Raw genomic sequence first — 27,310 nt, 5'->3', positions numbered from 1 at the left:
AGGCCCTTTGTTAAAATATTGGTGGTATATTACTGCTCCATCATCTAACATTTTACCATGCTTTAAGAAAAGATAATCAGGATATAGCATAAATTTGAAAGTGTTCGAAATACTCAGCACTTGGTACTAAAAATTTTAGTAGGAAAATAAAATAAACTCTCCAAGTTATTAGCCATTTTTAGATTGCAGAATTACACATTATTTTAATTTTCATTTGAAACTTACTTTGTAACTGTATTAGAAAGCTCACTGGTAGATTGATTTCCTTTTCAGGAAATTCTGTGCAAGCTCTCCCATAAAGATTTTTGTTTGTTGATATCTTGGTATAAACTGTATTTTCAAGGCTCTGGATTTTCAATTTCACATTGTATACATAGTAACACAACACAAATTAGTCTATTTTAAGTCTGCAAAAAACAATGCTTGTTTTCATTATGCAATTAAGTACTTTTTGTTTATAGACATGACACTATGCTGGACATGAGCCAAAGCCTATATTGCTAGTCCTCAGTAAAAATGTAAGCAGCTGTGGTCATGTAATTTAAAACCTCTGAAAAGTTTGCTGCAGAGCTTGTACTACTTTAGTATACCATGCGTGCTGGATGCAGCCAGTCATCGAAAGGATTCCTTTCCTCACAGCATGAAAGAGAAGTGAAATACAAACCTGAATGCAACCTGAAAGGTCTAAATAGATGAGCTTGTGACATCCTTTCCCAGATCCCAGGTACTGTAAACCTTTGTCGGTGAATTTTCTGCAGTAAGCTAAACTCAGATATTGTAAATTGGAGAAGCTCCTTTACAAAAGAGGGAGAAAAAACAGTTACTACAACAATAGGCTACAGAACACAGATACAATCAGATTCCACAGCTAACATCTTTCTAAAAATTCTGTGAAGAAGGGATGCTAGATTTTAACTGAGATTCTCTCCTTGTTGAAATTTAAAAGAATTTCATTTCCTTGTTTCAAGTATTGTAACTTGTTTGGAAATAGTACTATAGTACAGTATATCATGTCATCCTTAACTATATTCAAATAAATATTAATTTATGGATAATTTACTTAATTGCAAAAGCACACATTTTTGTAATAAGTTGGGACAGAATGTGTATATTTTGGAAGCCAAGAGACCTTTGAGGGCAAGGTTACAGGATTTACTTTGCCATTGATTTTACAAGCTGTCTCTCTTGGAAATGAAAACCAGAACTCTATCAAAGAATATTAAAAGCATATAGGGATTAAACATACTGTTAAACCTTCTGTGGTCATGTAATTGTTTCTATTCACATTTTTAAAACATGCTATTAAAACAAATTTAAAGTGGAAAGAGATACAAAACTAATGCATATCATAGAATTCAATCTTCTCTAAATGAAGTTTAAATCAGTTATTTTTTGAAAATACTTGATTATTTACACCAAATATTAGATAAAGGAACAGTGGCAAACTATGTACATGGAAAATTTAAAGTGTATTGTATGAATTTGTACTCTCTAAATCTATTCAAGTTTTTATTATGCAAACTTAGGCATATAATATATCAAAGACTCTAAATTATAGTGAACTAAATTTCTAACGGAAATAAATAAGTATTGCAATACCATAATTACCAGAAGTGAAAGCTTACAGAAAAAAACAAAACATATAATTAGGATTAGGGCATACTGCTCTGTAAGAGATTTAGATTTAGGGATATACTCAGGCCAGTTTGGCAAATCAGCAAAAACTAGGCATTTTGAAGGGAGGCAGGAATACCCACTCTGGAAGTGATTACTTAAGGAGTGGTTCACAGCATTGTTGTGGGAATTCACTTTATGCTTTGAATGTCTATTGAGAAAACATACTGTTAAATCAAACTGGGCAGAAAAAAGGGGGATAGGAAGTTGGAAAGCAACAGGAAAAATGATAATGTAATTGTTCAAAAACATTAAATACATGCTAAAATTAAATTTCATATTAAGAAAAAAGGCAAATAAAACAATCAAAAAGAGACAATAGAAATAAATTCAGAGATCTTTTTAAATGGAAGATATTTCTTTCTATATTTAATAAAGAAATGTAAGCATTGCCAAGTTACTTTCTAGAAGCACAAGCCTTTCTGCATTATATTGGAGTAATCTGCATCAGCAAGTAGATTAGATATGCTCAACATTGTTGATCAGCTTTTCAGAGGATACACTCCTAGGCATAGTCTTTATGAAACACACTGCAAGAAGAGAATGTTTTTGAAGTTCTCTGACAGTTTTGTTTTGATCCATCTATAGTGTTGGTTGCCTAAGGCAGAATGAGCTCAGACAGGCACAGAGAAAGCTTCCGCTCCATTGTATTTTGAAGACTGGGAATCAATGTCTTCAACGAGCAGGTAGCAGCTCAACACTTCTTGTAGGCACCCTAACTTTCTTTACAGATTGCTAGGTAACGCTTTCTCTGCCCTCTATTTTTATGATCTGTGTGTTTCCTGCTCTCTTCAGACATTTTCAAGGTGACAACTTTCTTAACAGCACAAAACTAAATCACAGATCTTTAACTTATAGCAGGGATTTACAGTTGCCTGTGTGCTGGATCCTATTTTATGGCTGAATCTGACATGGATCCTAAAATCTTGGCTTTTGTGACTTTGAGTCTATCATTTGGCATCAAGAACTTAACACAGTGATGTTTTAAAACAATTTGCCAGAATAATCCTTCATAGTTATTCTTGATAGACAGGCTTCATGTATATTGCAAGGTCTGTAAATAACTTCATCGAAGGAGAAATACCAAGTGGAATTCCATCTTGTCACAACATCTTAAATCAGCTGTGTAACTCAGAGGCTGAATTCTCTTGATAGAGTGAAAGAGTGGAAGAGGAACATGTGAAATGGCCAACCAGCTTCCAGCTCATCAAGAATACAGTCCCTTTTGATGTTTTTTCCAATAATGGATCCTTGATATGGAGCAGTAAGATGTATGGGAAGCACTGCAAGATGCATATATTTCCATCGCTAACAGTGCTTATGTTAGCTACATTGTCTCAGAGAACTACAAAGAAAGTATCTGTTGTGAGCTGCCACTTTTTGAGCATCCCTAGAAACACTGCTGAAATTTGAGTGCTATCAAAAGCCTCATGCTGTTAATCTCAGAAAGAACTATAGTATGCTTTACATCCACATGTCTTCAGCAAAAAAGTGTAGCATTTAGTAGTTTCATTCAGAATGATCATTTGCTACTGACATTTTTCAAACATTTTTGGAAAAACACCGTAAGCAAGGCAAGAGAAAGCCATTAATGAAACTCTAGTATTTTATTGACTCGAACAAAGAGGAAATTTTACCTTATTTGTAAATTTTGTTTCTCATATTGGAGACATCCACCAATTTGGCTGACCCATTCCTGTGTAGGTCTTGCCCACACATTAACAGAAGCAGTTGGCTCTAATTTTTTGGTGGCAACAGGAAACCAGGGTAGCCAGGATAACGTAGGCTGGCAGGCACTCCAGAAAAACCATTCCAAATTTAAACATGAAGAAATTGAAACTAAAAGAAGGCAAAAATTATGCCAATATGGAGAAAAAAACACACGCTTTTCCATAAATGATAGAAAGAATAATACTGGTGCAGGGATGCAGGATGGAAGACTACCTGAAGCAAGACTAGAATCTGGCACTGGACTGGTACATTCCCAAGACATCACTCTACTGCAGGGCAAATCCAAATGTCCAACATATACTATGCGAACAACAGAGAAAAACACACTCCAGGAATATGTGGCACTGCTGTGAAAAGTCAAATTTTGTTTTCTCAAGGGGGAGAAAAGTAGTGTACAACTACCATCAAAGAAGGAGACAGCTCTGTTGGAATAACTCAGCTTTCTTTTACTGCTTCTTTTGATAAGTGGACTGGACCTACCCAACAGTAGGTCCTCCAGCCCTCCAGTTTGGTGGATGAACACACATCTCCCACAACAGGAATGGATGTTCATCTAGAACTATTACAACACAGTTCACCTGGATAGTATGAATTCTTTGCATTTGCTTTCAAACCATCCTTTGGGCAGCTCTTTTTTTTTTTTTTTTAGTAGTTCTCCAAGAAATATTTGGTTCAGGAAATATGGCTACTTTAAATACACAATTCTCTGTGGTTTTTTGCGTATTGTCAGACAAAGTGCCTTATTTCTACATGTGTCTGCATGACTGTTGTAGACTAACGAGACCCAGAGTATGCTCAAGAGATCAATGGGAATTTGCAAACTTTGCTGGATTCAAGTCAAAAACTGAAAAAACCCCTCCCTCTGAACTTCTTTAAACCCACTACTATGCCATAAAGAAAGTCAAAACGGATAGCTTCAAGCAAAACCATGCCTTACTGACTGTTTTGAGGAAATATAGGACAAAACAGGAACTTGGTAGAGTAAGCAGGACAAATAATCACAACATTGCTTGACTGTGTATCTACTTTTTAAACCACTATCCAAGCAATTCTGAATACATCTCATTCAATAGATATGCATGTAGGGTGACCAGATGTCCTGATTTTATAGGGACAGTCCCAATTTTGGGCTCTTTTTCTTATATAGGCTCCTATTACCCCCCACTCCCATCCCGATTTTTCATATTTGCTGTCTGGTCACCCTATATACATACAGAACACATCTAAACTAAATATTAGTCCTCTGCCTAATTATAACTATCAACACTAGACTACAATGCTACTGAGGTATCGGAAACTTTACCCCCAAAAAATCTGTACCAAAAAAAAAAAATCTCTCCTCGGTGAATAGATAATTATAAAGAAAATGGTAGTCAGTATAATAAATTCACTTATAGTTCCTTCTTTTCTCCAGGAGTCTGTCATACATATTCAGAGCAGATAATCACCCCCTTTTAAAGCCACTGATACCCAAGACCTTACACCACAGTCATTAACCTTCCTGCTGAAGTGACAAGGCTGCTTTCAGAACCTGTCAACAACATAATCATCCAAAGTGGCTGGTGATATGCTACATGAAGGGCTGAATGCCTTTTGTCAGGAGGTGTGCATCTAATGCATTCACATTTGGCCTGGGAGGTGACAGCCCAAGATGAAAGCTTAAACTTTATTCTTCTACTTGCCATTGCAGTGCATCACCACTAAGCCATTGAGATGGGTGAAAAAACCGACTCCACACGGTGTACTGACAAATTCCTCTTTCATACACTGGCGGCAACTTTACCAGTTACTAGACTGCAAAGCACAAATCAGGGCTTATGCTTTAGCTCAAAACTGCACATTCAGTTTTGTGAGTTTTCCTCTCCAGCCAAAGAAAGCAAAGGCTTACTATACTTTATAAACCAGAAAGTTGCTGCTTTTCTGATTAGTGATCTACAGAGGGTGACCATATTTCCCTATGCTGAATACGGGACACATGGTAAAATTACTCATATTCAAGCAAGTTCAATGGCAATCCATCAGAACGATGCAGTACAAATGTTAAAATTAACATCAAGTTGACTGAGCCCCTCTTAAAAATAAATACTGTGTGGCTGAATTCTTTTTATTTACCTTCTTATCTTTAAGGTTTTAGTGTTCACATAGGGAGGGGTGACACACACACACACTCGCGTACACCTCTCTCACACAGGGAGTGTGACTGACCGAGCCGACCGTTCCTGCCTGGTGCTCTCTGCCCTCCTTGCCTAGCTGGGCCCCTGAGGTGGACCTGCCTCTCCTGGTACCTGGCGCTGCAACTTCCTGAGGCAATACATGGGGAGGCACGCAGGGTCACATGCCCCCCTCCCCAGATTCCTGTCAGAGTTCACACCAGAATGTGGCTAGCAGCAGCCTTTTGGCGCTGTGCAGGAGGGAAGGGACGGGAGCTGCTTCCAATCACAGAGGAGGTGGTGGAAGAGGGATGACCTGGCCCATGTCTTTGCAGAACTCATCTCTTCTCCCCTATTCCCCAGTGGCTGGAAGAAGCTTGTCCCTTCCTGCCCACACAGTGTCAAAAGACAGCTAACACCTCCAGGTTGTTCCTGGCCACTGACATAACCCAGCTGTCTCCTGTCTCCCGGGTACAGTGCGGGCAGGAAGGGGTTAAGTTCTAAGCATGCATTGTGCCCAGGGAACCTGACTGCAGGGGCTTCAGCAAACCTGGCCAGAAATGTGGCTCAGCAGTGGAGGGTGCCTACAGGATGGAGCAGCCCTGCGCTCCCTGGGGGCAGGACCCAGGTGGGGGAGGGTGGGTGAAGAGGGTGCTAAGCCCCTGCCCGGGAGGCTGCTGTGGAGCCTGCAGGGTCGGGACACAAACCAGCTGGAAATCGCTCCCCTCTGCTGCCACCCCAGAGCTTAACTGACAGGCAGAGAGGCTTCCCCATGCCAGCGCTGCATGGGGCTTTGGCACATGCAGGGCTTAGCTCCTCCTGGCCAGTGCCCCAGGCCGAAGGGTCTTGGCCTTTCCCAGGGCACTGGCCCAGCCAGAGGCAGTGGGGGAAGGAAGGAGACTGCCAGCCAGGCTGTTGGTGAGCTGAGCACTCCGACCAGGGGCTGGTTCTCTGCACAGCGCTGGGAGTGGGACGCGCCCTGCCGGGGGAGATACAGAGGAGCAGTAGGGCTGGGGCGATGGAGTGAAGGGGCAAAGCAGGGAGAGGACAGTGAGAGGGGGAGCACGTAAAGAACCAATGGGTGGGGAGCAGAGGCGACGTAACCAGCCGCTGCCCATATACACCGGTCTTCACAGCTCACAACACGCAGACAGTGCTGGCTGGAAACGGGATCAGGGGGGTGGGGCCCTGCTGGCACACAGCCAGCACACAGCGGGAGCTGCACTCAGCACCAGCAAGGGGAACGGCTGGCTCCACATGCTGCATCTTCACCCTGCCACTAGCCTTGCATACCCACCCCCACTGTCAGCCACTGGACCCCACACTCACTGCTGGTGGGCAGGTGGCTGGAGAGCAGGGATCCAGTCAGCAGCAAGACCTGCCAGTACTGATGCAGGGGAGACAGCAAATATGGGACAATTCGCCTGTTTTTAAGAAAAAGTCGAGACACCTGTGGGAGGGCTTAAATACGGGACTGTCCCTTTAAAAGCAGGATCACCCTAGATCTACATAATCATCGCAAACTTGCAAGTTAGTTGCACAACAATGAGCAACTGTGCTGCTTGTCCAAAGGAACTTTGTTTGACTAGCAAACTCACAAGTTTCTGTAAACTTAGCAAGACCTATAAACTAACCCAGTATAAATGTTTTACAACACTAAAAGACAAACAAAGGAGAAAAATCTTAAGAACAATATATATTGCTTTTTTCAGTTCTTTACAAAATAAAAGGAATCCTGTAAAATACTCAGAGAAAGTTATATTTTCTTGCAATGATAACTAAAACTCATATTTTCGTAGAGCACATATGACTTCTGTTCCTTACTAATCTAAATGTAGGAGGAGATATTTTTACCTTGATAACAGTTTTAGTGTTCCATTAGTAATATCTGTGTATGACAGATTTAAATAGAGAAGAGCTGGACAACCTTCTGATATAAGTCTCATTGATTCATCCTGAATAATAATAAAAAAATCACTTGTCAAAGTATGTCAAATTAGAATTTGTTTGTATTTTAGTGTACCTAAAACCTAAAGTTTCCTCTATACTATAGCAGAAAAACTGAATTAATTTAGTAAAAGTATTAAACACAAAAGTATTGATCAAAAACATTTTCTCTTAAAATGCTCTAAAGAAAATATTATATTATAATGTTTACGGAACTATTTTTGTTGATTGTAAACATGACTATTTCTATGCCCCCACTTCAGGAAGGCACTAAGAATCAAGTAGTCCTAATGAAGTCAATGGGACTATTCACATGCTTAAGTTCTTTGCTGAATTAAGACCTAAATTAGCAGATCTATAGACTATAATATAAGACAACTCTCTAAAATCCACGGAGTTTGCTTTATTAATTAGTCATACCAGTCCATCAATTATAGAATGCTCACTGTCCACAAGATTTCTTTTTAATTTGAGTCAGTTCCTTTCTTTAATATTCTTTGACAGTGGCACTATCTATCTTGTTCTATGTATCTATATGATAACTACATTAGAATAGACATATGGAGGCAAATCTTGAAACATTGGTGCAAGCGGCTGTTCCCGAAAAAGTATATGTAAATCCATTTGAGATGCAAAAACCCGCACTTTTGTATGCAAATCAAATAACTGTGTGGAAATCAGTATCTTATATTTTTGCCCAGATCCTCACCAGGTGTAAATTGGCATAACTCAACTAACTTCAAAGGAGCTATACCAATTCACACCTGCTGAGGAGCTGACCATTTTTGTTTACAAATGTCCATTTCCTTAGTCAAATGCAATGGACATGCTCACTCACATCGTTAGTTCTTACATCGTCATGAGAGTCTCCTGGTAGGGTTAAAAGGTGTTTTATAACTATTGCAGACACCAGGTTATCAAAATATTGATATTAATTTACATTTAAATCCAACAGCAGTGAAACTGAGAGAAGTCTGTAAAACTTATCACGTGCTTTTAAAATACATGATTACACCATATAATTTGAAAAATAGTAACAACAACAGTCTAGCCAGAGACTGTTCCACCACTGGAGACAACCACCCAGTTCAGTATTAGAGGGCTAGGAATGTTATCAAGTGTAATCAAGCAGTTCAATTAGCTGAATATTCCTTCATTGATCTCATTGTTTTATTATTCTATTCATATCTCTGCTATTCAGCTCACTTAAGAAATAGCTAGAATAAAATGAATATTTGCTTTTCCATCTCAAAGTATGTCTTAATGCAGCTGAGAGGTAACGATAGCAGTGTGCGCACATCTGAACTATTAGACTACACTGGTTTTCACCACTCTCAGATCCTCATTTTTCAGTGGAAATCTTTTAAAATAACTATTAAAGAGTAAAAAGATAAAAGTAAGCATCTTTACAACTCATGTCTTTAAAAAAAGGTAAAATCAGAGCTAAAGAAATTTTAAACCCTGAACTCCTAAAAAGAAGTAATTTTCATTGTTCTGTCAAGGTATTATACCTCATAGATTCACACTAACTAATATGTTGAGTAAGTACTTTCTCAAAGTTTCCAGAAATTTCTTCTTGTTGGAGTCAGGATTTCTCATAAATTATTACTTGTTAGTTACAAAATATCTGATGTTTTCGATCTAAGCCATCAGGAGGTACTCTAACTTTATAACCATAGTAAAAACAAACCTCTTGAGAGAAAACAGGTAGGTGAGTAAACACGAAACTAAAATGTTTTTACCACTAGGCTGCTCCTTTTGAAGAACACCAATTATACATTTCATACTAGTTTTCCAAAGGTAAATAATCCTGCATAAAATCCCTTCTCCTGAGTCTAATATTCCAAAACCAGAAAGATAATTCAATCTGACAAGATGTCAGGTTAGGTAAGGACCTGAATGTGCAATTGCATATTAAAGATAATAGTGTCAGTATGATTCTCTTACATGCAGCATGATTAGATATGCCATTGTCACAGGAAACTAAACCTAAGTGATATTTTTATGCTCCAACCAGTTAGTGTAACGAGACCTCTGCAGGATATTCTTAAAAGCAGGAGGAAGAGACTTCTCATATCACATGGTAGACTTCTCATATCATGTCAGAGAGGAATTTTGGAAGAATATACAAAATCAACGTCTTATAAAATTAAGAATTGAGGGGTTAAATTGCAAGAGCTCATATTTAATTCTAAAAATTAAGATTATTGATAGAAGAATAGGACCTTTTCAATGACAGACTTTGTACCACTGGTGATGATCAGTAAAGGATATTTTATAGTTGCAATCAGACCACTTCTAAGCGGTTCTTGTTTACAAATAAGACCAGATCCTCAGCTGCTGTACACAGGCATAGTTCCATGTAAATCAACTGAGCTACACCAATTCACACCATCTGTGGATGATGTGGCCCACAGATTACTTTATCCAATGCAAATGAAGTACTATAAGAAAACTTCACCTACACATACTAAAATATCTGTATAATACAGTATTAATAAACTATGCAATATACAGAAAATATTGGCCTTGTTTTCAAGATAAGAAAATACAAACTGGCATAAAAATAATCTTGTTTCAAACTCAATCTTATGCAGAAAGTATTTTTCCTCAGAATGGGGTATTGAAAATGTCTAACAGGAGCCAATTAGATTTGAAAATGATTTAGGAAAACTAAAAGACAAAATGTATTTCCCATGAACCACAAGGAATGCTCCTCCTCCAGACAACAGGAAAAAGAAGGGATTGCCTGGAGGCTAAGTAGTGTTTATATAATACACACACCTTTCCACTGGAGGGTTTCAGAAATGTTTAGAAACTTTAAGAGGACACTTCCAACTCCATGCAATAATGGAATAAGAATCTTAGAGAGAGTATCTATTCAGGATTACTTAATTTTGAAGAATATTAACTGTACTTATCTTGTCAATTTAGGCAAAACAATTATAAAAAATACCCACATGCATTATCCCGTAAATTATTAGAAAGCGTAGTTGTAAGTAAATATTTGGATACTACAAAATGGCTTGGCATTTCTTGCCAACTTTAAACACACAGTAAACCATGAACCTTTCCCATAACTGATAAAGATTTAAAAGCCATTGTTAAAAATAATCCATGTCTGATAAACCATTTTTTCTGGCACTGTATAAAACAAAATTAGAACCCTAATTTAGTCTGACTAAAATCTGACTATTATTGAAGTCCACAGTTGCATTTTCAAATGCACCTAAGTAAATTAGGAGCATAAGTCCCACAAAACTTGTATTCCTAATTCATTTAGGCACTTTTTTGAAAATCCCATCCCCACCTCTATATAATTTGAATTTTGTGACAAAAATTGGTAGTACTTACATTTAATCCCTGGCATTCAGAGACATTCAAGTCTTGCAAATTTTTACATTCACCTAAAATAAAAAATAAACTTAATATTAGAGTTAAAGATTAACAGTTGGAATTGTCTGGATCAGACCAGCAGTCCATCTACCTCAGTGTCCTGTCCCTGACAATGGCCAGTACCAGATAATTCAGGGGAAAGTCCAAGAAACCAGGCAGAAGACATTTATGGAATAACTTACTCATCAGAAAAGTTGTTTTCAGCCCCCTATCAGTTAGTGGCTGGCTTATGTCCTGAGGCATGATGATTCATGTCCCATACTACATTAAAATATCATGTTAAAAAATGATAAGCTTATAAAGTCAAGGACTCAAAAGTTAGGAAATGCCAGAATTAAGGTTACCTATCCAATCTTAATTCAGCTCTCTTGTGCATATGCATTATGATGCAATATTTAACTACATGATTATATACTATGTTTTCCACAGGAACATTGAGAGCACATGGAAATAGTCTCCCTGATCTCAGATCCTCAGACCGCAGCGGCCCCTGGCAGCCAAAAGGAGGAACTGCAGAAAAAGTCCTCCTCATCCCCTAAGGCATGTAATCTTCAGAAAATTTAGCTGCCAAACTCTAACAAATCTCTTCTAAGAATGTGTGAACTATGATTTTTTCAGAGGCTTAAAATTTGGCCAAAATCAGGTTGATTTTCACAGGAACAGCAAAAGGCACATCTCTGATATAAAGACAACTCTCCTGCCAAATTTCAAGTCCCTGCTCCAAAGCATGGAGTTGCTGGAGCTTCTCAATTAAATAGTTGTAAGATTTTTTTCAACAAGGGCAAACAATGTATTTTTCCTTGTTCTCATTCTCAGAAATGGCTGATCTGATTCTGATTTTTAAAATACATAAATAAATAAATTCAGCCTGAGGCAGACACTTGATGTGGGAGATTCAATATGAGATGTTTATATTGACCACAAAAATATTTTGAAAATCTTTTAAATAATTCTCACATAACACAACTGAAAAAGGGGCTACCAAACATATGCTTTTACCTGCGGTCAAAAATTAATCCAACATTACGTCTCTACATTCCTCTCTAGGAAAACAATGACTTCAACTAAAGTCTTGGTATACTATCTTACTCAAAGCCCTTTGAAAGAATAAAACACAATGCTGTTAAGAGGGACCTGCCAACTCAAAAAATTCCATCCAGTTAAAATTAGCTCCATGATTGCTAAGCTACAGGAATGTCATGCCACCTGTATGCCCCCCTATATCCCAATCCTAAAACCACAATACACCTCGCCTCTACAGATGGCCGGGGGAAAACAGAACCTGAATTAAGGTATGCTGATACTTCATATTAGTTGCCATCATTGGCTACAGAATCTATGCCTATATTTTAAAAATTAAATCTCTAGACTTTATGGTTGCAAAGAACCTTTTAAATGGGAATTGAGTGTAAACTGACGCAGTGACATCTCCTTGCGTCTGCAGACAGTTTGAAAAAAATAGCTCTGAGCAGTGTGAACTGCTCCATTTCATCTAAACAGAGTGTTAACTCCAGAGCCTAATTAAAACAATTAAAATGTCAACATTTGATATACAGGCCAAGAAAGATAAAACATCATGTCAGGAAGAGCTGCACAATCTATTGAGAATAGGATCTCATGTTGGTGCCATAACAGAGTGAAGTTTAGTATGTAGGCAGAGCTTAGTACCACTACAGACACTCTCCGACTTACGCAATCGTTCTGATTCAGAAAGTTTTGCATTACTCAAATTTTGCGTAAGTCAAAAACGTATACCTGAACGTTACGCAAAAAACAAAAACAAAAAAACCCTCCTACTTCTAGCTTACAGAACTTTTTCCATAAGTGTGAATTTGCATATGTCGGGTCTTGCGTAACCCGGGGAGAGTCTGTGCTGTTTTTCCCCAATTCAGCCCAAGGGGACTGAAGGGAAATAGACAGAGTACTCAGATAAATCACATTTCTTAGCTATCTTCTCCCAGATTCCTCTTTTGTCCATTTAGGACTTCCCTTGGATTTGCCAGTATCAGAGACCTTCTGGAGCTTGTGTAGCTCAGTTCCAAATAATACAGAGCATCCCAGTTGTAATAGCCATGATTAGAACAATCAGTCAGAGTTAGGGTTGCCAATGTTATATTTAAAAATACAGGACAGACTTCAGATGTCCCCAATCTTGACTTGAACCTCTGGGGACAAGTCCCTTTTCCTCCACCCCCAGGTTTCCTAGGGTTTCTCTCTCTCCAGCTCTGGATGCAGCAGAGAACCCAGGGCCTCCGGTGCTGAGCCAGCAGCTGCTGTGACTCCTGTTCAGGATCTGCTTGGGTGCCAGGAGCTGAGTTGGAGGCTGCAATTGCTGGTTTTTGCCTGCTACAGTGCTGTGCATCCTGTTGGGGACATTGGCAGAGACCCTGCCAGACAGAGCCCCTTCCTGATCCTGATTCCTGATCCTTCAGTACAGGTCCAGGGCACATATCCCCATCCACTTGCCCTGCCGGAGCTTGCACAGGGAAAGTAGATGGGGCTGCGCTCAAGAGCTGGAGTCGACAGAGGAACCTGTCCAGAAGGGGGCAGTACTCACGGTGCATCTTTCCACTCCCCTCCCAATCCTGGCCCTTGAGCATGGCCCCATCTGCTTTCCCCATGCAGCACTGAAGGGCCAGGGAGGAAAGTGGAAAGATGCACCCATGAGTACTGGCTCACCGCTGTTGAAATGTGGGATAAAAAGCGTTCCATACTGATTTAGTATGGGACAGGCAACTTTCTATTTAAATTAGGGACGTACCTTGTAATATGGGACTGCTGGCAACCCTAGTCAGAGTGAACAACATCTGATTCCCAAAAACTAATAAATAAAATTCCTTTTATTTTTCACAGAATGTAATGGACAAAAGCAGTAATAATAATTGGAGCCCTATGTATTTCGCAAATGCAAAATAAAGAAATAAAACAAAAATGAACATAAAAATGACATAAAATGAAACTCAGCCTGCAGTGGCAGCTCCTCCCCTATAGGGTTGCACCCAGCTCCCTCCTCCAGGTGCTGTGACCTGGCACACGGGGTCACAACGCTGCTCAGCTTTGGCGTGGCCACCCCTCCATCATAATGGGAGGGCAGGTTGGTCAGATTTGGAATTGCAGTGCCACTCACTCAAATTTGGCCCAGTTGCCCCTCTCTCATCAAGACAGAGGAGCCAAACGTGAGTGTACTGTAACCTCAAGGGCCAGCTGGAGTGGGGAGCCAGGTCCTGCCCTGCAGGATAGGAGCTGCTGTTCCAGTGTGAATGTGGGGCTGGCTTACTCTATAGCTTCCCCCCCAGGGCCTCCCACCCCTCAGGGGCAGGACCCTGACTTTCTCATGGAAGAGGCTAATGGTGGGAGGGTTGGGGCTCAGTGGGGAAGGAGAATAGGAGAGGTGTCCCTGGGACCAATGGGGGATGGGGTTATGGTGCACAATGGGTGAGGAGGAATATTTAAGGGATAATGGGGAGGGGTTTCTGGAGCTTGGGGAGATTGTGGTTCAATGGGAGAGGCGAAATATATAAGGGGCCATAGAGAATCCTCGGGATACAGAGGGGGATTGGGGTGGGGGGACTAGTGAAGGAAGTCATAGGGGTTGGGAAGATCCGGGGTGTTCCATGAGGTTTGTGTCAGTGAGTGGGCATGGAGAAGTTGGGTTATTTAGAAGCTGTAGTACTAGGTAAATTTCAAGAGAGGAACCCTAAGGAGCAGTCTGGGATATTTTGGGGTGGCTAGCTGTCATGGGGGTTGGTGAGTGTCTCAAGGCATGGAATAACGAGTAATGTTAATAAAATGTGTTGTATAGATAAACTGTGATTTATAAACTGTTTTGATTTATATATGGGTATGTGACTTTTTTATTAATGTAAATGTAATAAGAAATAAAACAAAATTTTTATTGGATAAAACAAAACAAGAAATTCACAAAAAAATGATAAAAAATAAAAAGAATGTCACAGGGATCTAGTTATAATGTTCATTTGTTAAAGATATTTATGTGTTTTACTAGAATGTTGATACGAGGAGTGAGCTGTCAGGTGCAGAAATAAAATGGAGAAGCTATTCAGAGGCTTTGCCAACAAAATAATTATATCCAGGAGCAACATAAATCTTTTTTATTTTAGCAAGAAACAACTAAATTATACTTTTAAAGACAACCTTTTTCATTTTCTATTATAAAACTAAGTTTTAAACTTTGGATTTCTGATCTAAATAAAGAAAAATTACAAATAAGTCAGTGATAATGAAACAGCCATTTATTCTACCCTTCAAAGATTGTACTTTTTGGGTGCATCCTCATTAGCAAAAAAGGAGAGTTCTTCACTCAAGTTAACTAGCACAAGGTAAAATCTTATTGAAGACCAGACTGTTTGTAGTTTTAACATGAGTTAGCAGGTCAAGGTACATTACAGGCTTTCCCATAGTCTTTATCTTCACCTGCTAACTCATGTATAAACTACAAACTGCCTTCAATAGAATTTTACCTCATGTTAGGTAACTTGTGTTAAGAACACTCCTTTTTCCTAGTGAAGACAAGGCCTTTGAGACCACAATGATGGATTGGTGGTACACAAAACTACTATACAATGGTATGTGTTGAAAACTGGGATTTGTTCAAAGTTCTCAGACCAAAAAGAACTCTGCATCCTGCAGAGACACCGTGCACAGGCCAAGGGAATCATGCATTGCCTGCAGCTGACTCATAAACAATACTGAACAGGATCCAGAGGAAGTCACATCCGGCCCTCTTTGGCCAGCAAACAGCTGGAATCATGTAAGAGGAGTAAACGGCAGATTTTGATAGAACCTCAGGGTTTAATGAGTCCCTGCCAAAACAGGATTTTACGACATTGTATACTCAGTACACAGCCCTGAGTAGGGACCATACAAAGCTGCATCACCCCAAAGGGAACTCTAGGAGGGATTATGCCTCCACAGAACACATGGGAAATTCACATGCTTTACCATCCCTTAAGAATGAGGGCATTCTCCACTCTCCCCAGCTGGCCAGTTCCTCTGGGATGATTTGCACTCCTTGTGTGCTAGGAGGGGAGAGTCCTTGCATGCCCATGACACCAGGGACTGGGACTGTGCTTTATTCTTCTGCAGAGGGCAAATGGGGCAAAGGAATCCTTGTGCCCTTCCCCTGAATCTGTATGTGCACCTAAACGAAAGCCAGCTAGAATCTAGCCTTGTATTTTGAAAGCTTGCTAAATTTAATCAAAGTGAATGAAAGTGGATCATAGAGAGCATGAAAACAATTAAACCATAAGAAGTGACCTTAATGTCCCTGTCTGAGAAATTTTCAAGTTCTGAGTGAATCAGGTGTAATGGTTTTGTAATGGTTCATTTTAAGTACCAGTGTCTGTGAAAATGTCTATTTTACACTTTCTAATATTCCTCTTTTCTTCCAACACAGGGATTCCACATACACCAGCTGTACCTCCTCGATTCGGAACAGTATTAGCTCCAAACTCAGATTTCAAAGGAATACTGTGACTGTTCCAGCTGTCACAGAAAGTAATTAGGGCCAGCTGGATGTCAGAATGAAAGTGGCTACTATTATACTACTCCTTTTATTTTGTAAAGCAGCCTACTTTAGGAAGACAAGGAACGGGAGTTTGAGAAACAAAGCAAATAATGGAAGGACAAACAGCTTAAGAAAAGCATCGAGTACTGTTAAGCGTTATGCCCCAGGCCTCCCCTGTGATGTGTATACTTATCTTCATGAGAAATACTTAGATTGCCAAGAAAGAAAACTGACTTTTGCGTCTCCTGATTGGCCTGAGGATTTAAGACACATGCTGCTAGCAAGAAACAGGATTCGCAAACTGAAGAATAATATGTTTTCCAAGTATAAAACACTAAAAAGTCTGGATTTACAACAGAATGATATATCAAAAATTGAAAGTGAGGCTTTTTTTGGTTTAAACAAACTTACCACACTCTTACTTCAGCATAACCAGATTCAGATTTTATCAGAGGAAGTTTTTATTTATATGCCCCTTCTAAACTACCTGCGTCTTTACGATAATCCTTGGCATTGCACCTGTGAGATGGAAACTCTTATTACAATGTTGCAGGTTCCAACAAACAGGAATTTGGGAAATTATGCCAAGTGTGTATACCCAATAGAACTGAAAGATCAAAAGCTAAAGCAGATAAAAGCTGAACGTCTATGTAGTGAAGAGGAAAGACTGGACCCCAAAAATATAGCAGCAGCAAAGCCTGAAGTTGTCAAACCAGAATTTGATTCCTCCCTCTGTCATATTTATGTATTTCCCAAACAAACATTGGATTGCAAAAGAAAAGGTTTGTTTACTTATTTTTAATTCAGTGACAAAGTTTAATGTTCTTGCTCCTTTGCTGTTATACTTCTTCTATAGTTAAGTAGGTTATAGAAAATCAGTACGGTTCTAGAAAGTTTTTGCTTTAATGTCCTTTAAATAGTACTAACAACTTCTTTGTTCTTGTGATTATAAAAAGAGTGTAATTAGAATTCTTGCAGTATTTCACCTCCATTTTATAGCCCAATTCTGCAAAAACTCCTGCATGTATTTAATTTTATCAGCATGAATACTCCAATTGAAATCAATAGGAGTGCTCCTAGTAACAAAGTTAAGCACATACTTAAATTATTGTAGCAGCAGAGCCTAGTTTTGACTGATTTTACTCCAGTAAAGCTACTTTTACATATGCCAATAAATCTATAAACAAAATTAGAGTGGTTTCAAAGCGACTGCACTGACAGAGGGAAGAGCACAGGGAGCTCTTCCCCCTCTTCCAGTGCACAAGGGTAGCCATAATTTGACAGCAGGGAACCTCCAGCAGCACTCAGAGGCCCCAAAAAGGGCCCGACTGGATGGAAAGGCATTGGCGTCCCACCCTCTGTGTACCAGCTTTCCTGCATAATGGAAAGTACCAGCTGTTCCTTTTGAACAGCTGTAGCAAGGGTACTCTCCCTGTTCTTCCTCCTAGTGCCCAGGAGGCATTTCAAAGTCATAATGCTTCCAGTTACTGCTACTCGAAAGAGTGCTTCCTCCCTTCCCCAAATACATCTTAGGAGCCATAAGTGAACCCTAAGAATAAATAATAGCCCATCTGGGAGATGCGAACATACAAGTCCAGGTTTGTCTATGCTTTTTATTTCCCATATTTTATCCCAAGAGAACTACCAAAGAAAAACTAAAAAAAAAAAAAATTCTGATGAGAACTGTTCTCTGGTTACACCCATTGCAAACTGCATTCAGTTCATACTTCAACTTTACAAAACATAAAACAAAAAACAGTACAAAGCTGTGGAAGTAGTCTACTTAGAGAGGATTTTGCCCAATTCTTGCAAATTACAACCTGTAGTGTGACCGTTGTACTATGTTAGCTATTTTTATCTTGTAACATGCTTGCCAAACTGCTGTGCTATTTTCTTCCATTTGCCTTACTGTGACTGTACATTTATATAACTGCTTTTATTGTGTTCCTGTCCCCTACCCTTGATTCCAGGGAGGCTCTGTCTTTGCTGCTCTCTGTGTCATCTAAAAGGAGGATAGACAAGCTCAGAAGTCAGTATAAGGAGACACGAAATGTACATAAATTAAAGGCTTCAGCCTGTGACCACATGGTGTACCCAATCTGTATGTCATGTGAGAAATCCTCTGTCCTCCCACTTCCTTTTCCCCAGTGCTCACTCCTGCTCTTCTTCCTCCTCCCTCCCCCACTCTTTCCCTATAAAGCTACTTCCTCCTTTTGATTTTCCCTATTACCCTTTCTTCCTGGCTCATTTTTATTCATTCTCACTTGCCCTTGCAGTATAAGATATCACAGAGTCTTAACTGTGCCATCATTACTCTTTATGGCTCCAGTAAACATTACTACTGAACAAAGACAGGCACCTGGTATAAATATACAAATATGAGGAAATCAGAGTGAATGCTGAACTTCCAGGCTGATACTTTAGGCCATAGCATCCTCTCTGTATAAGTCATGCAGAGGGGAGCAAATTTGATTTGAGATGATTTTATCTGAGTTGAGTATCTGCTTGAATGGACTCAAAATTCTTAGGAACAGGAGAATACAGGCACCATGGCACTGTGACTTCTTCCTTCAAGCTGCCTGAAGCCTCGCAGTATGGTCAACTCGTGGTTGGGGTTTTGTGGGCTTTTTTGGCTATTTAAAAATGTGTGTTATTATATCCGCCCCTCCATAAGCATGTAGCAGAAGTACACGGAGTTCTGTGGATTTCTACCCAAATGGTTAGTCAAATTCAGGGTTGTTCCAGTTAGGATGAGAAATTGCTAATAGAGTCAGGTATTTCTTTAATGCAGTCTTGTTTATTTATAAAGACTGTACATAGCCCTGCTTCTCTGGACACAGGAGGAACTAAACGATAAGGGTCAGTTTCTTTGCTGACGGTTCCAAGCCTCTTTATTCAGCACTTGACTCAGAAGCCGCCTCTGTAGGCTTCTTTCAGATTCAGACACGTTGCTCGTCTAGGCTCCAGCTGTGTCCTTCTCTGTGTAATGTTTCCTGCTTCTCTTATTTAAACACACACTTATACCTCTGGTCAGGCAATACCTAGCAAGCCCCTCTGCCCAGTTCATTGAAATTTCTGGGCAGCCATGCATTTCTCTTTATTTTAGTAGCAGACACCTGCCTATGATTTGGGTTTGGAGGCTGCTATTATTTCAGTCACTTTCTTACATTCATCCTAAATGAAAGACCGAAGTTACGCACAAACCCTAACGAGGTTTAACCCAAACAACTTACAACAGGTGGGTAGGCTGACTAGCAATGCCAGGAGTGCTCCACACCCCAAAGAAGGCATGAATACATTAGATGAGGCCTGGACAGGTCTCTGCCCCTTAGAAAAGTGCCTTAAGGCCATTGATGGAGGAAGCGCATGATGAAGACTTTGTAAAATGTGTATATAGTCAGGGTCTTTTTTCCTAAACAGACACTCACCAAATCAGTGATATACTGGATTTGTCAACTTTTCAGAGTATAAAACTGAGATTCCTCCTGGTTGCAGCAACATGTCATCCTATGTGATTTTGCATTATGTTATTGTAAAATAATCATGAGGTTCTTAGCTATCTAAGTATTTAAGTGGCCAGTATTACCCAAGTCTTTCCTTTAAAAAACAACAACAAACAAAACAAAACCCTTTGATGCATCAAGTCTCCAAATAAATTCTGTCTGTGGCTTCACATGAAAATCAGGAGTCTCCAGACTAAATTGGGAGTGTTTGTTTCTATATGCTGACCTACTAGATTATAAAGGCTCCAGGTTGTGTCTTGCTTACTGTCTTTAGTGTAAGTCATTTCACAAGAGAAGGAGTTGTGATATCACGCATAGACAAATTACTGGTATCTGAAAGGTACTGTCTTCAGGCAGCTTTTCAAACAATAAGAGAAAGGACCTCATTATCCTGCTATACCAGATGGAAATGGGCCTACTTCATTCTTAACATCCCAACACATTTTGGGTGCTTTTTGCAATACACAAACAGCTAGAAAGTCCAGACCCCTCCCTTTCTAACCTCTCTTCTTGCTGTTATATCCTCCTCTCCAAATTTCCCCCGACTCCATGCAAGGCTACTAGTAGGAGCAATATATTACTTTTTATCCTTAATTTTCATATTTAAAGTTGAAATTTCCCTCACAGGTATTGAGAAAAGGCTATATCATTACTTCACCCAAAGATCACAGAAAATAGCAGTCAGAGAAGGATTGACAGAGTCATATAAAAAAGGACTCTGAGGTTTACTTCAGATCAAATGGGTGTAGGTCATATCTGCAATAAATATGCACAATGCTGTTAGGGTTTTGTTTTTGTTTTTCACTCTCTTTATCTCACTGATTTTAAAGTTAGTGCTGTTGAACTCAGACACAAACTGGTTCAGTGTCAAAGTATGATAAGAAAACATTTTTCCATGTAGATGATCAAATTTCAGTGGAAATTTTGGAGATATTACAAAAACCCACTATAATATGGATCTTAAAATGTTGTTAGAAATAGTGATACTACAGTATCTCAATAGAACTAGATAAATAAGTCTGATATGATACAGTTCTTCCATTAAACACTCAAAAACAGTCTCTGGGAAACCATAAGAAGTAAGCTGAACCTCTGGGTTGATAAACCATTAAGAAAAGTAAGGACACTGGAGCAGATCCTTAGCTAGTTATACTGTCAGAGCTCCAAAGTCAATGGAACTCTAACAATTTACATCTGCTAAGGATCTGCCCCTAGGCATGCACAGTGGCTACTTCTTAAACAACGTCATCATGTCTGCCGAAATAAAATGTTTTTTCCCCAAAAATATATACAGAACCAGCTTTTGATAAAAAAAAAATCCAAAGTGCCTGCCAACAAAGGTATATATTTTAAAAGTGCATCCTCTAGCACTACTAGTTGTCTATGCCTCAAAGGCACATTGCTAAATCTTTTCTTGGGACACATTATTTCCTTCTCACTCTATGTAGTGTATTAGGTGTTAAAGCTATAGCTTTGGATCTTCCTTGCACAGCCTCCCCACAATTTTTTGGGGTACCATGTAGCCAGCCTATACTCCTTTGAAAGCAGGGTTTGAAATTCCACCTGCTCATTACGTGGGCTATGCAACAGCTCTTAAAAGAAGTCAGGGAGTAAGAAGTCTGTCTAAGCAGAATTTAGCTCATTGAAGAAAGGACACTCTAGTGCCTAGGGCACTAGCCCTGGACTTGGTAAATCCAAGTCCAATGTCCTTTTCTGACACAGCCTTTCTATGTGCCTTTGGGTAAATCACTTGGACTCTTTGTCACTTAGTTCCCAATCTGTAAAACAAGATTAATAGTACTTCCCAACCGCATAGTGGTGTTATGAGGATAAATGTATTAAAGATTGTGAGATGCTCAGGTAACATAGTAATGGTGAGCCATATATTTTGCATAGATAGATATAAAAAGCCTAGAAATGCCTCAGCACTTTACATAAGGGTAGTAACTACAGTATTTTCACTGCTGTTAATACTTAGAACACATCTACTTTTGGTAGCGTGGAACAAATGGTACAATACAGTATACTAGGGTCTGATTCTGGAACACTTTCTCAAAGTGGTGAACACCTACTCACACAAGTAGCCCCACTGGTTTAATTTAGGTGAGGAAGTGCACTACAATCAAGGCCTTAGTTTGTATGGCATTGTAACTGCATTATTTAGCTGTATACAAGTTAAAATAAAAATTTAAAGCATAGGAAGAGATATTACTATGTACTAACATAAAGAAGAGAAATTATTTCAGATGAAATGTAAAATAGACAGTCATGTTAGGCTCTTCCAGTCAACAGGAGCTGCATGAGAAATAACTTTCACATTAACAGTGTGAAAAGACTGAGACTGGATCGGGGGTGGTCAGTGCTAGATGAACAGAAGGAGCAGAAAAGGAAGTAGAAAGATGCAAGATATATGTGGTATTTCTGTTTTCCCAGATGCTTAGTAGGTACTTTCCAAATTTTATTCTTCTGAGAGTTACACCCCGATCTATCTTTAAATGCAAGGAACACAGGTCATCTTTACATCCTGGCACAAATTGCTCTTACAGTGACCTGCAAGCGGTAGAAATAATCTACAGATGATAAAACATCCATCTTTTAATTTTTTTTTTTAAGAGTTAAAGAAAGTTCCAGGTAACATACCTCCAGATATTGTTAAACTCGATTTATCTAACAACAAAATCAACCAACTACAAGCCAAGGAGTTTGAAGATGTTAATGAACTGAAGATATTAAACCTTAGCAGTAATGGAATAGTTTACATAGATCCTGGTAAGAACAACTTTATATATTTATACAAATAGTAAACTGTGTGCCTTATTAATTATTAGCATTGGCTACGTCTTTATCTTATATATAGATTTTTCTCATTTAGAAAAATCTAGAAGATCAGAAAACTTAACAGGTTGGGCCAAATTCTGCCCTCAGATGCATTGATTTTATAGAGCCAAACTGTGCGGACATGCATCTTGGGCAACCCCAATGAAGTCAATGTAGCGAGCATGGTTTTTGGTGTACTCTTAATTTTAAGCAGAAAAGGGGCAAAAAATAGAATTTTTGGGACTGAAGACTAATCAGTCCCCAAATGTTATGTAATTAAATATATCTTTAAACACTACTTGCCAAATCTGACCAAATTTGACTTAAGTTTATATGGCTGCTTTTAAATTATAGGAGTCACTATAATATAGAAACTGAAAAAGTTAATGAAATTTGATACTTTGTTATATTATTAGATCTCAAAATGGCTTTGATATAATGCAAAATATTGTAGGCTATTTGTTCAGTATGTGTGTATATTTTTATATGATGAAAACAGTCAGAATCAGGCAGGAGACAGAAGTAAGGAACACAAACAAAGAGTAGGCTGCTGTAGCATTCTGGAAGCTTAGTAAGAGTGAACAATAGTGACATCTATAAAATAGTGTTTAAGAGGTCAAAAATAATACATTGCTAGACTCCTTAAACTAAGACCTGTGCTATATAATGACCACAAAGTCGGTTTATTTAAAGGGTGGGCTTTTCTCTGAAATGTGCCTCTATAAAAATGGCCATGTTTATTGTCTCTAATTGGCTCCCTATCAAATTTACTCAGTTTATAAATAGTTTTTTTTTCCTAACTAGCAGCCTTGCAGACTTAACCTGGGTGGGAATTAGCAGTGAAATTAGATTATCTTTCTCATAATTATTACCAGTAATAGATAGGCCAAATCAGGCATTTACTGATATCTCCACAACTCTACTGTTTTGCCTGCCTACACACAAAAGTTGTACAGCTCTACTGGTATAAAGTGGTACAACTCCCCCTAGTGTGGGCAGAGTTATACCAGTATAAAAGTGTTTTGCTTATTTCCTTATGAAAAGGGGCATAAATTATACCAGCATAAAGCACCTTTATACCAGAACAACTGTGTCCACATTAGGAATGCTATTATAACCAGTATAGCTATTTCAGCCCCCAAAATATCATACTCCTAGCCAAAATAAGAACAGGAGTACTTGTGGCACATTAGAGACTAACAAATTTATTAGAGCATAAGCTGTAGCCCACGAAAGCTTATGCTTTAATAAATTTGTTAGTCTCTAAAGTGCCACCAGTACTCCTGTTCTTTTTGCGGATACAGACTAACACAGCTGCTACTCTGAAACCTAGCCAAAATAGTTATACCAGCACAAAATCTGTGTACAGACCAGTCTCCATTTCACTTGGGCAGCCCTGTTGCCAGTATAGTTAAAGCTGTACAACCTTGTGCGTAGTCAAGGCCTGAGTACAATTTGAAGACAATGGAGTTGCAGAGATGTCAGTGAATTTCTGATTTGGCCTGCAGAACCTATATTACTGGTAATAATGGATGTGGCACCGATCTAACTGATTACTGGAACAATTCTCTCATGATGCACAATTAGATTCCAGCTCACCGGCTCTTTGCTGTGTTATCTCTACTGTGCTAACAGGAGCAAACAAGCAGAGAAAATTTATATTTCTCAGTAAATTAAGTGCAAGTGACTTTGAATACACCAGAACCGTTGTGAAGGTTTACATGCCACTTCTCAGAGTGGATCCACACTTTTATGTTTCAATTTACAAGAAGCCTTTATTGTAGCCTTTTAATAAAAAATATAAACCAGTGATTTTTGACCAACGTATATAAGAATACTGTTTAATCCACATTAATATGAGAATGTTTTCCCTGTTACAAGCATATTTTTCTCTTTTATTCTATCAATTCTACATTTCAATAACTTGTTTTTTTAATTGACCAGCTGCTTTTTCAGGACTCTTTAACTTAGAGGAGCTTGATTTATCAAACAACACACTGCAAAATTTTGAATATGGAGTATTAGAAGACCTATACTTTTTGAAAATATTATGGCTGAGAGAGAACCCTTGGAGATGTGATTACAACATTCATTACCTTTTCTACTGGTTAGAGCATCACTACAATGTTCACTACACGGGCCTAGAATGCAAAATGCCCGAGGAATACAAAGGGTGGTATGTTGGAAAATATGTCCGAAGTTATTATGAGGAGTGCCCAAAAGACAAGCTGCCAATTTATCCAGAAACATTTGAGCAGGACAAAGATGATGAGGAATGGGAACGACACAAAGAACAATCAGTTCAAACAGTAAAGAAGCACGGTGTAATTGTCACTGTAATAGGTTAATTTGGGAATTTTTTTTTATTACTAGATTCAAATTTTTCATATTTTTATGTCAGAAAAAATCCTGTTTACATTTTTGTTACTTGTGTTGTTTGTCTATAAGGAAATATCTGCCTACATAGATTTTTTTAATTGAAGTTACTAACTACATGATGGTATCAGTTATACATCATCTTTTATAAAAAGAATTTACTGTTTCTTACCATTTGTTTTGGGTCCCCCTTGCTATGTGTTTGGGTAACTATTTGAACCTACAAAATATAAATGGATAGATATAGATCTATAATGGAAACAAGTCATCTTATGTACAGCAAGGCATGATCCTGCAGTTTGCTCAGCATGGGCAGACCCTGCATCTGCATGGAACTCAATGTGGGACTGGGCCCAAAGCTCCTCTGTATTGAATGTATTGCAATTTCTTTATATTTATTGGCTCCTTGAATTGTTCCCAGGAAAAGTTCTGTACATTTTATGCAGCAGTTTTCTTGTGTGCGATACTTATACCAAATAATCAAATTGCAAACTGAACTAGAACAGGGTACAAAGTCAATGGGAATTGCACATGGAGTAGAAAGAAAGGACACTCCAGTGATCAGGGTGCTAGCCTGGGCCTTAGGAGACCCAAGTCCAATATCCTGTTCTGACACAGACTTCTTGTGTGACATTGGGCAAGGACCACTTAGTCTCTCTGTGCCTCAGTTCCCCGTCTGTAATAGGAATAATAGCACTTCCCTACCTCACATGGATGTTATGAGGAAAAATACATTAAAGGCTGTGAGGTGTTCATATACTCTGGGAACAGCGGCCATATATGAACCTCAGATATATGGTCAGTACCCCTCAGGGCAAGGATCCTTACTGCCCAATATTCCCAATAAAGGGAATGATCCAACACTCATTTACATAGCAATACTCCCACTGACTGATAACATTTAGCATCTATCCAGTATTTCCTTTTTTAAAGTTTTCATCAGTTAATGAAATCAGTTAGCCAGTCTGAACACTTCCCCTTTGAGGTAGACATTAGCATCCTTTCTGGGGAAATGATGACAAAGAAGGGTTAAGTGAGTTGCCCAAGACCACACACCAGATTGGTGGCAGATCTGAGATCAGACTCAGATGTCCCAGCTCAAACTCCAGATCACTCTTTCTCTCATACATCACTGACAGTTGTGTAGGAAGCAGAATCAGGCTCTGCATTTGAAATGTCTGACAACACATGCAAGCAACTGACCATGGGAGAAGATCTGGAAGGCTGTATGGAGGAAAAAAAAATGTAGCTTTCAAACTTTACACAGCATTCTAGTGGCTGTGGATCCCTCCCTCCTGCCCAAAAGCTCACATATGTTGTTTTGCATTAAAAATGTAATCCAGAGCATTTGGTAACAGTTTTTTCTAATATAAAACATTAAATCAGAGAGAAATTCGGGACATGGTAAGAGTGTGAGGAAGTGCCAAAGAATCCTTTAGGAGAAAATGTGCTGTGATCGAAGGCATTCTTTCACACCCCAATTACTGTAATAAGTAATGACAGGTTTCAGAGTAACAGCCGTGTTAGTCTGTATTCGCAAAAAGAAAAGGAGTACTTGTGGCACCTTAGAGACTAACCAATTTATTTGAGCATGAGCTTTCGTGAGCAGTAGCTCACGAAAGCTCATGCTCAAATAAATTGGTTAGTCTCTAAGGTGCCACAAGTACTCCTTTTCTTTTTGTAAAAAGTAACTCACTTACAGCTGCTATATTGCCACACTGAAGAACTTAGACAGTTTTGCACACCCTCTGAAGAGTTGTGTAGCAAACCCACTGTTGCATTACTCATCACTATCCCCAGGCCCAGAATTATCTTAAACATTAAAGATTAGCTTGGGAGGTTGGAAGACCTTCTCACTGGGCCAACAAAATTTATTTTATCAGGTGGTACCTCTTAGAACATTTAAAAGCTCCAGAAAGAAAAAATCTCTTGCAGACAGTAGCCAGCATCAACTGAACTACCCCCTCTTCTCCAAATCTTGGGGCTTTTGCCAGCACAGAGATCCTCAGTATGGTAGGGAAGAGGACAACTAAGAACAGCAGAACTAATGAGAAGGGATGAAAAGGACAGATAATGGACCCATAAGAGAACAGCTGTTTTGGGCAGTAGAGCTAGTGAAGAAAAGCTGAGGAGGAAAAAGTGAGTTTATAAGCCACCCCGTGTCAACTGTTATGGACAAAAAGCCAGCA

General features: G+C 39.0%; 2 protein-coding genes across 6 annotated transcripts in view; one reads left to right on the top strand and one right to left on the bottom strand.

The window, feature by feature from the left end:
- FBXL13 (F-box and leucine rich repeat protein 13) overlaps positions 1-27,310 on the bottom strand; it is a 197,825-nt gene that overhangs the window by 84,135 nt on the left and 86,380 nt on the right. For all 4 annotated transcript variants that reach the window (XM_084630203.1, XM_084630205.1, XM_084630204.1 and 1 more), the window contains 3 exons: positions 10,857-10,909; positions 7,410-7,510; positions 665-794 (listed from right to left, as the gene is read on the bottom strand). In XM_084630203.1, the coding sequence (XP_084486329.1) occupies positions 665-794; positions 7,410-7,510; positions 10,857-10,909 (284 nt within the window). The remainder of the gene's footprint in view (positions 1-664; positions 795-7,409; positions 7,511-10,856; positions 10,910-27,310) is intronic.
- On the top strand, positions 591-26,721 carry LRRC17 (leucine rich repeat containing 17). Of its 2 annotated transcripts, XM_084630282.1 has the most exons (5): positions 591-724; positions 11,328-11,438; positions 16,315-17,207; positions 22,542-22,697; positions 24,690-26,721. In XM_084630282.1, exons 3-5 carry the CDS (start codon positions 16,442-16,444, stop codon positions 25,091-25,093), a joined length of 1,326 nt encoding a protein of 441 aa, XP_084486408.1. In that variant the 5' UTR covers positions 591-724; positions 11,328-11,438; positions 16,315-16,441; the 3' UTR covers positions 25,094-26,721. The 2 variants fall into 2 exon arrangements, with proteins under 2 accessions (XP_084486408.1, XP_084486407.1); XM_084630281.1 differs by lacking the exon at positions 11,328-11,438 and having other exon boundaries at positions 600-724.

The sequence above is a fragment of the Lepidochelys olivacea genome (assembly GCF_965140295.1).
Source record: "Lepidochelys olivacea isolate rLepOli2 genome assembly, chromosome: 1".
NCBI classification, from domain to species: Eukaryota; Metazoa; Chordata; order Testudines; family Cheloniidae; genus Lepidochelys; species Lepidochelys olivacea.
Note: the sequence above shows the minus strand (reverse complement) of the source record. Positions and strands in the feature narration are given on the sequence as shown.

Coding starts and splice junctions, on each gene's coding strand:
- LRRC17 (XM_084630282.1), top strand. CDS start 16,442: ATGAAAGTGGCTACTATTATACTACTCCTTTTATTTTGTAAAGCAGCC. Junction 17,208..22,541: donor ATTGGATTGCAAAAGAAAAG/GTTTGTTTACTT, acceptor TTTTTTTTTAAG/AGTTAAAGAAAGTTCCAGGT. Junction 22,698..24,689: donor AATAGTTTACATAGATCCTG/GTAAGAACAACT, acceptor TTAATTGACCAG/CTGCTTTTTCAGGACTCTTT.